Source organism: Lipotes vexillifer, unplaced genomic scaffold (assembly GCF_000442215.2).
Source record: "Lipotes vexillifer unplaced genomic scaffold, Lipotes_vexillifer_v1.1 scaffold1235, whole genome shotgun sequence".
NCBI lineage: Eukaryota > Metazoa > Chordata > Mammalia > Artiodactyla > Lipotidae > Lipotes > Lipotes vexillifer.
In genome coordinates, this window is record NW_006775530.1 from 681,369 (window position 1) to 695,943 (window position 14,575).

General features: G+C 31.4%; 1 protein-coding gene across 5 annotated transcripts in view; it reads right to left on the bottom strand.

Moving 5' to 3' along the window:
• NFAT5 (nuclear factor of activated T cells 5) overlaps window positions 1-14,575 on the bottom strand; it is a 126,762-nt gene that overhangs the window by 38,355 nt on the left and 73,832 nt on the right. For 4 of the 5 annotated variants that reach the window (XM_007449920.1, XM_007449921.1, XM_007449922.1 and 1 more), the window contains one exon: window positions 563-1,121. In XM_007449920.1, coding sequence (XP_007449982.1) covers window positions 563-1,121 — 559 coding nt within the window. Of the gene's footprint in view, window positions 1-562; window positions 1,122-1,574; window positions 1,637-14,575 lie in introns of all 5 variants that reach the window. The other variant, XM_007449923.1, reaches the window with a different exon arrangement.

Here is a 14,575-nt window from a genome sequence, read left to right on the forward strand (position 1 = left end):
CTGAATTGGCATAATACATTAAAGAAAAGGCTTAAAATAAATACATGAATCTAAGTTGAGAATCAAACTATCAATTTAGTTTTTCTTATTTTCATCAAATAAAAGAAAAAAGGGAAATAAAGACTAAAATCTTCACAAAAATGGAAAATGACTGAATCATATGGGGAGACAACATGAAAGGGAATACAAACTAGCCCTCTGTAAATGTTTTAGCGGGAGTCATTGCATCACTAGTTATTTCCATGAATAAAAATATTTTAAAATTCTTTTAAAGTATAAGTCCATTTGAAATTAAAAAAATATTTCTAAACAGATTATTTTCATTTTCTACTAAATCATACCCATACTAAGATAACTATTGGTAAAATGTACTGGTATTTTATTTTCTTCTCTAGTGAAACCTGATAATTTTAAGTGAAAATTTTCATGTTATTTCAATGATAAAACTAGTATCTTTGCTTTAGATGCAAACTTGAGCTGAGCAATTAAGAAAAATGAGGAATGATTTATTTTTTTGTTTTGCATAATGGTGAGAGAACTTTAAAAAAATGTGAATACCAACCCATTTCCTGCTTTTGAGTTGCCTTTGTTGTCCGTGGTAAGCTGAGAAAGCACATAGTGAGGTGCTTTGGCACTGTCGGCATCAAATATATCCATATTAGACTCTTCACAATCTCGTCGTTTGACCCCCGGCCTCTGCTTTGGATTTCGTTTTCGTGATTTACGAGGTACCTCAGTGTTATCATTGTAGGAACTGGTGCTCATGTTACTGAAGTTGGAGGGGGAATCCTCCATCCACATACTGCAGCTCTGCTCAGATTCCAATCCACACCCCTCATCCTGGCAGGACATCCGACTGTTATCCAGCAAGTCCTCAGGTGGTGGTGAGATGTACAAGACTGTGTGCCTCTTCGGTGTTGATGGATGCTGCTGAACTGTGTTACTGGTTAACTGCTTTTCACTTACCCCTCGGTTACTTACCCCCAAGGCTGAGGAGCAGCTCTCCATTTGCATAGCCTTGCTGTCGGTGACTGAGGTAGAATAAATGGTAGGGCTGGAAGAGGTGGTAAAGGAGCTGCAAGCACCGCCCATGGAGGAAGAGGAGGGAGCTGAAGAAGCATCTGCAGTGTACAATTTAAGAGTAAATACACTATACATGTTTTCACCTATGCTGGCTAGCAGTCCCATTGAAAATGTGATTTGTGAACTGATTGTTTTTCCCCAAAATGAATAGTTGGAATTTGGTTAAGTTTTAGAATATAAATGCTTCAAGCAATACAAGGCCTAAAAAATGCAATTTTTAAAAATGCCCAAATAGCATTATTTTACTTGTGTTATAATTGATAAGATTTTTAAAAATCTCATTTAATGTTTTACGCTGTAAAGCAAAAACAAAGCTTTTATTGCCTCAGCTGGATAGTTCACTGAATTTTAATCATTTAAAATAATAAAAAAAAAAACCCAATATGAAATATATGCTTGTGGTCCACATTCAATGCCAATTAAATAATTCATTATAGAATTTGAAAAGTGGGACTGTGCTTAGCCACAAAATATTAAAATAAGTTTCTAACCTATGAAGCAGAGAACTACAGGTCATTTTTAATGCAGACACTCCCTGCTTCAGAGGCAAATCCTGGAATAAAAATATGAGAAAATAAATGAGAAAAGAGCTGCTGATTATTCCAGATATCAATTATAAAATGAGAAATAAATAGAAAAAATATATAATCAACTGAATTGGAGGCAAAATGGAACTGGTACCGTCACTATGATTGTTTTAAAATCTACAAGAATAAAAGTGAAAAAGGTTTGATTTGGAACATGCTGGGCTGTAGAAGATAAGCAAGTTAACCACTGAGGGTCTCCAGAAGTTGGAAGTGGCAGTTCAAAACCATGATCTCTAAAATAAAGAAATCCACCCTTTATCGCAGAATGAAAAACAGAAGAAGGACGTATTATTGGATGGATTTTTCTTATTGGCAATTGGTTACCACTGTCCATTTCCTCTCTCTTTAAAAGGCCTCCTTGATTTTAACTATTAAGGGAATTTCTTCAGATGAGTAACAGTAAATTTTATTGGCTGAAGTCTAACAAAAAAGAGTTAAACAGAAAAAAATCTCTGGAGAGAACCAGAATTAGTTCTTATAAAAAGGTTTTTTATAAAACCATTTACCTATTATGCCTGACAAAAAAAGTCAAAAGTAGATCTTTTCAAAATGTGTGGCAACTGGCATAACAAGTCATTGAAAACTACTACCACTAAACCCTTAACAACATAATATCAAGAGGCACACTAATAATGTTAAAGTTTGAAGTTATCAGTCCTATACAATTTTATCTTGTATAAGATAAGGAAAGGTTTACGATCATAAACACATACAAAAATGAAAACAGGTAACGTGACAGACAACTAAAAATATGTTTAAATCTAAAATTAATTTTTATCTATAGCCATGTATGCTGCTGTTTTAAAGTGGTGTGATAAACTTAAAACTGTGATGTGCCGTTACTGGAATTGCAACATCCACATCAATTATATAAAGAGTGAAATGTCAGAATGCCAATGTTTCGATACTCAAAAGCCAAGTGCCAAAGATCTATTTTTAAATTGAAAACATGCACCAAAACACTTAAATCATTTGAAAGAAGTAAATGCACCCACAGTTTTTCATTGCTGTCAAGGCTGAAGAGCACAGTTATTAATATTAGCCATCAATAATGAAATCTACATAATGCCACATGGAAACATTTTTCTCAACTACCATGAGTTAAAGCACTTAGAGCATTTAGATGATACCAGTTCCATTTTCCAGTTTGTATCCTTGTCAAATGCAGTAGCTGAAATTGGAAAATTCAGTCACTTTAAACTGCATTCCAATTTAAAGAAAAATTTTTATCAATTTCGTATCATGCATTAATGCAATGTTTTCTTAGAAATAAATATTTTAAAAGATTTGTAAAAACTACAAAATCTATATACTAATGTCAGTGACAGTTTAGGAGCTGATTTGTAGCCACTTTGGGTTTAAATGACAAGGTTTTTCCTTATTTTTTGAAAAATATTACAGAATTCATTTTAGAAAAAATAGAGAAGGTATAATTATGTCTAACATTCCTCCATCTGTTCCAACTATTGGCAAAAAAGAAACTAAACTTTTTGTGTGTATGAGTCTATGTTCATCATTTTCAGAGAAATACAAGTATGCAGCATGCAGTATTTGCAGTGGAACACACAAAGCATGCAGCATGAATTCTGTGAACTTGTATTTCTATAAAGCAGCTTTCCCCCACCCACTCTTTTTGAATCTAAGTACCATGCACATGAGAATGCAGAATATGAACATCTCAGGGATCCCTGTCCATGACAGACGGAAAGTTAGGTGAAATGTAATCATGACCTCAAAAGCAAGTTATATATTTATGAATTTAATATGCAAGATATAACCTAGCATTGTTCTTTGAAGTATGTGTGATTTTATCTTGCAAATCTTATTTAAAAATCATGGTTATAAAACCCAATTGATATAATTGTACATAAATATCTGTTCTGGGACAGGCATGCCAAACTGTGATCTCATACCCTACATAAGTTAAAATATTCTATACATTTTCCTTTGACACCTAACACACATTATGAATATTTTACCTGCAGTTTCCTGGATATACTTACTAAATAAAAAAGTTCATTAGCACAAAACTATAAAGCTGAAAACATAAACTGTCAAAAGACAGTATCATTTAATTAAAAAAAATTACTTTTTAAAGGTTACCTGAGTTTGATCCTAAATTACAAAGGTTCTACTCATTTTAAGAATATAATGAATATAAGACAAATTTTTTAAAACTATAAAACTCTTTACAATAGTATCATTATCCCTCTGATGATGATGAAAATGGTATATAAAACCCTTCACATAAGCATGTTACATTCTGGTTAGCAAGACATCACCTAAGTGCATTAATAATGCCAGGTGAGGTGGTAAAGTAATAAGGGATAAGAACTATGGGCCCCTAGAGAGTATGGACAACATCTTTCTCATCTTAGACCCTCCTGACACCTAACATACTATGACTTGCATGTAGTAAAAATTCAATTTTTTAATTAAATTGATTTATGAGAAGCCAATATTTGATATGTATGATGAGTTACATTAAAGTTAAACTGGTAAATAAATGTACCAATGTGTTCATAATGGACACATTATCAGGTCAAAAAAAAAAGATTTATACCTTACTATAATAGCATTAACTGATACAGGGAAGGTTCAGAAGTAACATAAGAGTTTAATGGTAACTACTCACTATTTCTACAAAGAATGTGCTAATAACTTTCTTTCTTGAAACATACATAAGCCAAATTACCTACTTGTGTATTAATCCATAAATTCACTATAAATAACAAATTCTTAATATTATCTATTAAAAGGTAAATGCATAACATAATAGCAAGAACATTTTAGATTTCTAAACAGTAATTTGTGATTTCTAAGCATTCCCAGAAAAGCACAATGAATTCCTGGGAATATTAGAAATGTTCTTAAAATATTTACAAAAACGTTTTAATCTATATATTATTAAATTTCAAGAAATAGCTTAACTGACATTCCATAGAATTAAAATGCTAATGTAATCCTGCCTCCTCTATATATTCCTTTATAAACAAAATATGCTAACTACCCCTCCCATCCCTTTTTGGTTTTGAATGCCTATCTTTATCTGTTAGGAATGTAGAGACTATGTTTAATTGCTGCTTATTAAAATAAAAAACTCCAGCATAAAAATGTTTTAATAATTGCTTTTATTTTCTCACCAAGCAGAATAGTCATAATGTATTCTATTTTATAACCTTATAATTTGTTTTTTAAATCCCTTACCAATCCTTCATAAAGTTGAAAGTTTCTTCCTCTTAAAATTATTTACTCATGTAAGTAATGTGTGAATAAATTTTTATTGATTATTTCTTTTATGAAAAAACTTATCTTTGAACTTAAAAGAATTTTATTTATTTTTATTTTTTTAAGATTTTTCTTTCTTTTTTTTTTTTTTTGATGTGGACCATATTTTAAGTCTTTATTGAATTTGTTACAATATCGCTTCTGTTTTATGTTTGGAGTTTTTTTTGGTCACGAGGCATGTGGGATCTTTGCTCCTGGACCAGGGATCGAACCCGCACCTGCACTGGAAGGCGAAGTCTTAACCCACTGGACTGCTAGGGAAGTCCCCAAAAAGAATTTTATTTTTCCATAGCTTTTTCTGTGACCACAGAGAGCACAGCAACACCAAAGAGAAAACTGATAGACAATTTTTATAACTTACTGACAGAAATTTATAATCTCAAAAGAATAATTTTTAAATTTATAAGTGAAGAAAAGCATCACATCTATAGTGTTCTATATCTAAATATAAAAATTTCAGATTTATTAGATTTATTAATTGGCAGTAGCCAATTACTAGGCCAAATGCCAGTAATGATGGCGAACTTAAACTGTATATTTGGCTTCTTTCAAGAACTGATGTAATCATTAAGGTTCACTATGAATATTCAAAGCACTTGGGATAAAAAGAATAGCAGATAATATCTTCCTGGATATTACAGAATTTGCAAGTACAGTTTACCCTTGAACAACACAGGTTTGAACTGCGTGGGTCCACTTATTCACAATTTTTTTTTAATAAATACATACTACAGCACTATGCAACTTGTGGTTGCTTGAATCTGTGGATGCAGAGCCAAGGATAAGGAGGGCTGAGTGCAAAGTAAGTAATACATGGATTTTTGACTGTGCTAAGGGACAGTACCCCTACCCCCCCCGACCCCATGTTGTTCAAGGGTCAACTATATTATTAATTTGATTGGAAGGATGAAAATGGAGTTTTAAATGGTACCACATAGAGAAACCCATGTATAGTTTATATACTGCTTTCTTAAACTGTATTTTAAAATTAAGAACCATTAGTTCTAGATTTGTAAATGAGAAATTATTTAAATTATCATTATCATTTTAGTGCTTTAAATACCATAAAAAAGAGATGATACTTTATGTGGAACTAACTCAACTTTTAATAGAAACCTTTGAAATTAGAAACATTCTTTAAAGTCCTCAAAAGAAACAAATACCTTTCACTGATTTAAAAAGATATGACAGAAATGACATTTAACTAAGCTTCCAAGATAAAAATGTGGTCCCTAGCATTTAAATATGCACTTATATTTTATAACTTCTCAACATCAGTGCAAAATCAGTTGAGTTACCTTAAAAAAGCCGTAAAAATTTGCAAGTGTGCTAAGTGAACCAATAGTGGAACGGAGAGAGAGTAAACTACTGACTGTTCAGAAAATAATAATAAAAATCAACACAGGTCATTTGGAAACAATTTCTGGTCTAAAACCCTTACTGTTCAGCCTCAGTAATTCTTTTTAAGTATTTCCGTTTTTCTTACTGGTAACAATGACTTCAAATCTAAACATTTGTCTGATAAAAGTCACCAGATACAAGAATATATTTTCAGATCAAAGAAGAAAGATATTGAGAGAAAAAAATTATAAGGCCAACATTCACGTTGCCAAGGGATTGAAAAATCTAGAACACACAAAGTGGCTGCAAACCTGCTTTGTCAACACCTTACATGCCAACCTTCATTTTCTAGTTTTCTTCTTCTTCTTCTTATAATATTAATGTAAAGTTTAAAACTTTACAAAAAAGTTTTAGTTTCAATCAGTATCAATCCACTATTTAGAAACAAAAAAAGAAAGGAAGGAAGGAAGAAAGAAAGAAAGAAAAAAGACTTAAGAAGAAGTCTGAAAACGAGACCGACCTATACCCTGGGTGAGATTGGATGGGTTAAATGTCTCTGGCACTATTTGTCTTCACTATTGACAGACACTGTCACACAACCCACCACACGATGCCTGTCTCTGAATGGCGAAGCTAGAATGCAAGTTAAGTGTATTAATAGAAAAAACAACTAGCATCCCAGCATATAAAATAAGCAATCCAGATTACTTTACCAAAAAACAAAAATAAAAACAAAACAAAAAAACCAAAAACCAAAAATTGTAGGGTCGATCATTTAATTTACATGTTTAAAACAGTTCCAATTTCCCATTTGTACTTTTCCCACCCAACATAGGTTTACATGCTACAATAAGCAATGTTTTAAAACAAACTTTAAAAAATTAAATTATTAACATCCAAATAAATGCATGTGGGTAAATTTCTTATTCAAAATTTTTGTTAACTCATATTCACCAATTTGTTCTCCTGTTTACTAATGCAATCTAATCCATAAGCCAGAATGTTCTCTCTAGGTGTTTTTAAACTATGCCCTTACCCAAATTCCCTTAAAGAGTATATGACGATATGTTCTGACCAATACACTCATGCACTAAAAAATATATACATTTTACCAGCAAAAGAGTAGTTTCATTTCTCAGGCCAACTTCCAAACACTTCCTCATCCCCCCCGCTCCAAAAAAGTTACTAATTTATACTTTTTAAAATTTTAAAAAGATTTTTCTCCATGCCGTGCAGCATGGGATCTTAGTTCCCTGACCAGGGATCAAACCCTTGCCCCTGCATTGGAAGTGAGGCATCTTAACAACTGGACCACCAGGGAAGTCCTAATTTACACTTTCAAATTAGATATGTTACTGTGCATAAAACATTTGATCTTAGAGGCTCTATTTAAAAAAAATAATTAGCACTATTGCTGAAGCTGAAGGAGTTGTTACTGATTTACTAGAGACCATCCTTCTCTCCTCCAGTCCATCAAACTGCCAGTCATAGTTCTAATGCTACACAATAATTACTCTCCCGCTTTTAATCTAAATTCTCCTAAAATAATTATTTTTACCTTGTCTGAGTGCCATTAATAAACATTCACAGAGTATTCATTAAAGAATATTTCCTGAAAAATAAAATGCTTACAAAATTTTTAAGTGTCCTGACACTGAGAGCAATGTTTTAAATATATATTTTATCCTATTCAACCCTAAGTATTTAATCACAGTGTAAAATAGGTACTAGGTACATATTACACAATTTGTTTTTTAAATCCTTTCCTCTTGGAAGACAAAGATGCTTTCTATCATCCAGTGATTTAAGTACTACAGGGTAGCATCAGTCATTGATACTGGGTGGAGACTAAAAAACCCAGAAAGAATCCTCACTCTCAAATAATTTAAACACAAAAGGGAATAACTATACTAGCTGATGACTACATTTATTGTTGTCAAAGACCCCAGGAAGAACAGGGTTTTTTAAACAAAAAGACAGCAATTATACTACTTGAAAGATAATGTTTATTTTAAGACAAAAAGAGAGATTACCACCACATTAACTTAAGAACTGGAGAGAAAAAACAGTTCTGAGGGATGCTATTTGAAGGTCACTTCAATGTTTTATCATATAATAACTTTTAAAATAGTTTAAATTAAATAATAAAGGCATTTCTTTTTTAGAGGTGACCAAAAAAGGGAAAATAGTATTTGTATCATTAAAATCTTCTGATATAATAATTCAGAATGGTTTTACAGCTGGATCTGGATTACAGTGTACATTAGATCCAATTGTAGATAAAATGTCTAGACAAAAACCAGAAGTCATAAATTGCTCTACTAGAAGTTTTGATAATTGATCATGCAACTTTATCATTTCATTTTTTAAAAAGTGGGAAGAGAATTCTAGGAAGAATACTTAATCAGTCAACTTTGCAAAATCATCCCTTTGAGAAGTGTCTGTTCTCCCTATGATTCAGCATCCTCTAGCAATGCTTCTTTTATTTACAAGGGCTCCTAGTGAGAGTGTCAACATTAAAGAGTAAGTCAGAAAGGAAATCCCATGGCCCATGTGTTGTCTGATACGCAAAACTTCAAAATGACGTAAAAAACAGACTGAGAATGGAAAGAAAGAAGCAAAATAAAGCTAAAAAACTTGTTTTTATAAAAATAAGATCTATTTTTTAAAACCTTACTAACAAATGAAAGGAGAAATCCATGTGGGAGGGAGGTCAATGTTTACTGAACGATCACTGATTATCAGGCAGTATTAAGTATTTACCTTCATAATAATCTTAAGAAAAAGTTGTTGTTACTGTCTACTTACAGGGGTAATACGAGAAATTTACTGAACTTCCACAAGATTCTGTCTATATGATAGAAATGATATGATAGCAATCAGATTCAAATTAGGTCTTTATGATTCCAAAGCTCATGCTGATTTTATTATATTTCACAGATGGGAAAAGAGAAATAATGTCATAGAAACAGGTGAAGTCTTTTGTTGTATCCTACCCTAATCAATTCCCCTCACTCCAGTCCCAGCTGGAGTGTTTTTATACAACTTTATTACGATTACTTATACAACTAATTATTAAAAAACAATTAGTTATGGCAATATTTTTTTGCTTATTATCAATCTTATTGGTAGCATAAAAGTAGTAAGCCTACTTCTGTGCATTAATTTCTTAATGTGAAATTCTATAAAACACATAAACAAAAAAAGAAACTGTGTCTATTTGATGTATGTAATTTGTCTATGAATGGCTGAGAATCTGTGTGCAGTTTTAAAATGCTATTCTATAGACTCAGGTAATATAAAAATCTGCTTATTCTACCAGAAAATGAAAAAATCACAATATTTATAAAAGTTGCTAAAAATTAGTAAGAGGACCAAAAAAGGTAAACATTTGGGAATAAACCATTAATAGGCCATGTGTACTTTTTGTCAGTGAAAATGTATAATATGGATAGTCTCCTGAATTGGTAATTGTTTCTGAATTAACCATTATGGCCCAAGTTTGCAGATGCTTTCCATTCTAATAACGCAGATGTTAGTAGTATACATCTATACATACGTACATACACACATATTTCTATATGTATAAATGTATGTATTTAGATTTACTATGTAATTTTAAAAGTCAGAATGAGGAGTAGAGTTTTTAACATGTTGCTTACTTGGCAACGTGTTTGTAGCTAGGATCTGACTTCCTTCTGGAAGTGGTCCATTTTTCTAGGAAAAGTAGGAATGACCATATGGAATAACCAAGATCAATTCACACTTCAGCTCACAACATCAATATGTAGGTTACATAGGTGAATTACTTTTCCTGTTAATGGGCTTTGGGTTTAATCTTCGGAATATATACTACATAAATGGCCAAAATTCTGAAATATGTTAACCTAGTTAGCCCAGGAGAGCAGTCAAAGGCAAATTTGCTCCTTAAATTTAGTCAACTCAAGAAAATAAGAATTACATAACTGCAAATATCTTCTAACACTAGTAAACAAGTTACAATAAATTCAATGGGCTAAGTACACTGTTACTGTAAATAACTTTTATAAACAATTTATATTCTTCTAGAAATAATATTCCTATTTTTTAGATCCTGAAACTTGCAGAGGAGAAGGAGTATGGCTTTTTCAACTCAATATCCTACACACTGCCTAGTCCAGGATCTTGTGTTTCCCTAATTGAAGTGACAGAACATTATGCTAAATTCCCTAAAGTACAATGGCAAGGAGAAAAGAACTTAGACCTTAGTGGGAAAGAAGAGAGGTGCCTTGTACCTGGAAGGATTGAGTTATGATATGATATGATGGATGGATCATATATATATATGATATCCATATGATATGATATGATATGGATCATATGGATCACTTCATGTAAATTGTAAAGTACAATTCCTATCACATAGTAGGAACTCAAAAATGATAGCTTATATTTTCTCCAACTCAATTTTTGTATAGTTTTGTTGTTATGGATGGTCTACAAATTTCTATGATTTTAATTTAGGTGATTAAGGTGTCTGAAGTATTGGGATAACAAAAAAGTTCATTCAGGTTTTTCTGTAACATCTTATGGAAAAACCCGAATGAACTTTTTGGCCAACCCAATAAATTAAAGCATAGCTGTTCTTTGATTATAGGACATTATTTAGTTCTCTAGTGTCCTCTCTTATACTGTAAATAGCACACAGTTAAGTTCTTTCAGTATAGAAAATACCTGTTAGGTACTTGCTGTAAGCATAAAATTCAAAGCACTATTTAATAAGTCTCTTCCAACAGAAAAGTTTATTATGTGGATCACTTCATGTAAAATTATTAACTTTAATTACAGCCTTTAAAAACTTTTGTATGTGCTTTATTAGTGTATATACCTATACATGTTAAAAACTGCTACCAAGTATTCATGTACTGAGATATTATTTCTAAAGAGGACTAATATATAATTCCTGAAAGTAAAATAACTTTATGAAAACAAACAACAAAAGAATTACTAACTAGTTATTCCTAAGATTCTCTGGCTGAATTATAAAACCTATGGTTTGATTAATTCATTGTTTATTTCAAGAATTAGAATTTAAAAATTTTAAAGAAAACTGAAATAATTACCTTAGCAAAATATTTTGATATAAACTAATAAACATGATGCTACATCCCAAGATGAGGACAAACATATAGAATTTAGGATAGAACAAGAAAATAATTTGATTTCTTAAAATGAAGAGTAAAGTCTATTGTTCACTTCTGTGAAAGACTCCCTATTTTAAATAAATTAAGACAATCTAAGGATAAAACTGTAAACATGTAAGTAGATTTTTAAAAATACTTGATTGGTATGTGAATTATATCTCAATAAAGCTGTTATTTAAGAAAAATACCTGCCATATCTCTTTTCAAAAATCCAAAATTCTAGTGTAACTGTTTGTTTTAGTTCTCCTTAATAATACTGCTTATATTTTAGTTCCTTCCAACCTATACTGTAGGATTAAAGAAACAAACAAAAAGAATCCTTTCACAACTTTCATTTCTTCTTGATCAACTCATTTTGCCAGAATTTATCAATTCATGTAGATAACTTTTTTATAATAAGTGATAATTTTAATATTTATTTATTTATTTATTTGGGTCTTTGTTGTGGCACACTGGCTTCTCTAGTTGCAGTGAATGGACTCTAGAGTGTGCGGGCTCAGTAGTTGTAGCACGTGGCCTTAGTTGTAGTATGTGCGATCTTAGTTCTCCCACCAGGAATCGAACCCTGGGCCCCCTGCACTGGGAACGCAGAGTCTTAACCACTGGACCACCAGGGAAGTCCCTGGATAACTTTTTTGTGTTAGGAAAACAGTCTCTGTCTTAATTACTAAGAACCTACAATATTCTTCAGAAAGTCTGTACCTCTAAAACTTTTATTCATTTATATATTGAACCTCAAGCTCCTAAGAAACTTTCTAGTGGGACAAAAACAGATGCCTTTTAAAAATGGGGAAGAGTACAGATTTCAGACTGTTGATTTCCAACTACACCTCCCAGATTGTGACACTTGGCCCTATGGAGAGGGGAGGAGTTGTAAGGAAGTAAACCTCTTTCCCCCATTCCCAACCCTGGGTCTTACCAGATAAAAGATGTTATTAATGAGAGTATGTAAAAGTGTGAATAGTGTAGAGGCAGAAAAAAGGTTTAAAAGACATTCTTTTTACCCAGTATTCTGGATTGTGGATTAGCAGCATCATGTTTACTCATTCCTTCAGTAATACATAAAGGGAAAAAAATCTAGATTGGCGAATCTGAGAAACACATTTTTAATAATTAAATAATTTAAAATGTACATGAACACCTATATGCCCAGCCTCTAAATTTTAAAATTTAAATTGATTTAGAATTTGTGAAACACAAACCTTTATGGCAGAACTAGAAGTCTGTTCCCACCAGGCCCTCATACCTGATAGCAGCCAATCCGGCTCCTTCAAAACTCTGAAGAATTAACTACATCAAGAGTCATCATTTTTATGCATTTCATATTTAAACAGCAAATGCTATAGATTAAAAAAAAAAAATCAAAGAAGTCTAAATTAATGTATCTTTCCCTAAACATCTATTCTTTTAGCCAGGAAACACTGAGTAACTGGTAATTTACTCCAAATCTCTTTGACATCTATGTCACTAAGGACATTAATATGTCAAATAAAAAAAGCAACTCTAATTATACATACTAACTGATATCCCTACTATAACTATTCTGCAATTTAAACTCTCTTACCTATAATGTTACATGACAAAGACTCTATTCTACCAATAAGACATTAGAATTCTAGAATAAGACTATGTTGGTTAAAAGTAAACGTGTAAAAAAATTACAAATGACTTGGTTTTAGATTGTAGAAACTTTCTGTGTGTGAATATATGAAAATTATCAAGGTCACCTCTTTACTCTCTTCACAATCTTTACAATGTCAATAACTTCTTGATCTAATAAGAATTCATTACTTCAGAATACTTCCTTTGGTTAATTCTTATTTTCATGATTTTTCAACTCAAAGCCTTCATTCAAATTTATCTGGAGAGGATTATGGAGGGAGGGAGAGAAGGAGGGACCTTCAACATTCCATTAGTGACTCAAATTCAAAAACTTTCAATATTTATATATAAAAACTTCTAAAACTGAGTTTGGTATTATTTCAAAGGAAGTGTCATTCTTTTTCCAAACCTAGCTAACATTTTTTCAGCTTTTAAAAGGAACTGGATCTACTGTCAACAGATGTTAAAAAGCACAGAAGAAACAGACTTTTAGTTCTATACAGATTCAACATGTCTTTAAACAAATCTCAAAAGATACAAAAGAAATCAGTTAGTCAATTTCTACCTGTGGATTTAAAGTGAAATATTTCATTAAAATTTAAAAAAATATATTTTATTATCTGATACTATTTTAAAACTAGATTAAATATTTAAATTCCAGAAAAAATATTCAGTGCATATAAAGTGAAACCAGGTCATCTTAACAATTCAATTACTAAAATGTTCACAATTAAATCCACAGAATCTGTTAGAAAATGTCTGGCAACACATGAACAGTGAGCAGGGCTGGTAAGTTTCTTGGCCATGTTTAAAGTTTTCCTGCCCTCAACCAGGAAGGCTGCATATTGCACTATACGGCTCAGGGGAAAGATTGGTACACAAGGTTAATTGGACTTAGGTTAATGCAAATAAGAAAAGTACCCAAAGTTCTATTATAGTACCAATATCCTCATTTAAATCACAACCTTCCACTTCACTGTTCTTTTTGAAACAAAAAGAATTTACTGAAAACAATGTTTTGATGGATTTTAAGTACCATTTTAAAAGATGAGAGGTATCATATTAGGCAAGAAACCTCTAATTAGTAGGATAGATTAAACTTCAGAGTATATATATAATTTTCTAACTTTTTTAAAACACCGAACACACTTAGTAGTCTATAAACCCAACTAAAAAAAGAATTACAGTTGGGCAATCTAATATTACTGAAAGCATTCTTTATTAATTTATCACTAATCAAGACATTTTTCAATTAGCTTGTCTGTCAATCTTTTAATTCAATCAAAATTTGAACCAATTTTATATAATTATAAAGTGTATGATTTGAGAGCTGATTAAAAATAAACTTGATAAATTTCAAACATTACTTTCCATACTTTTTCACTGATATAAGAAAATATCTTTATATAAACATTACATTCAAATCTTCCATTTACTTTCAACTGAATTTAAAATAAGTATAAAGTCACATATGTTTTTAAATGTAGGGAA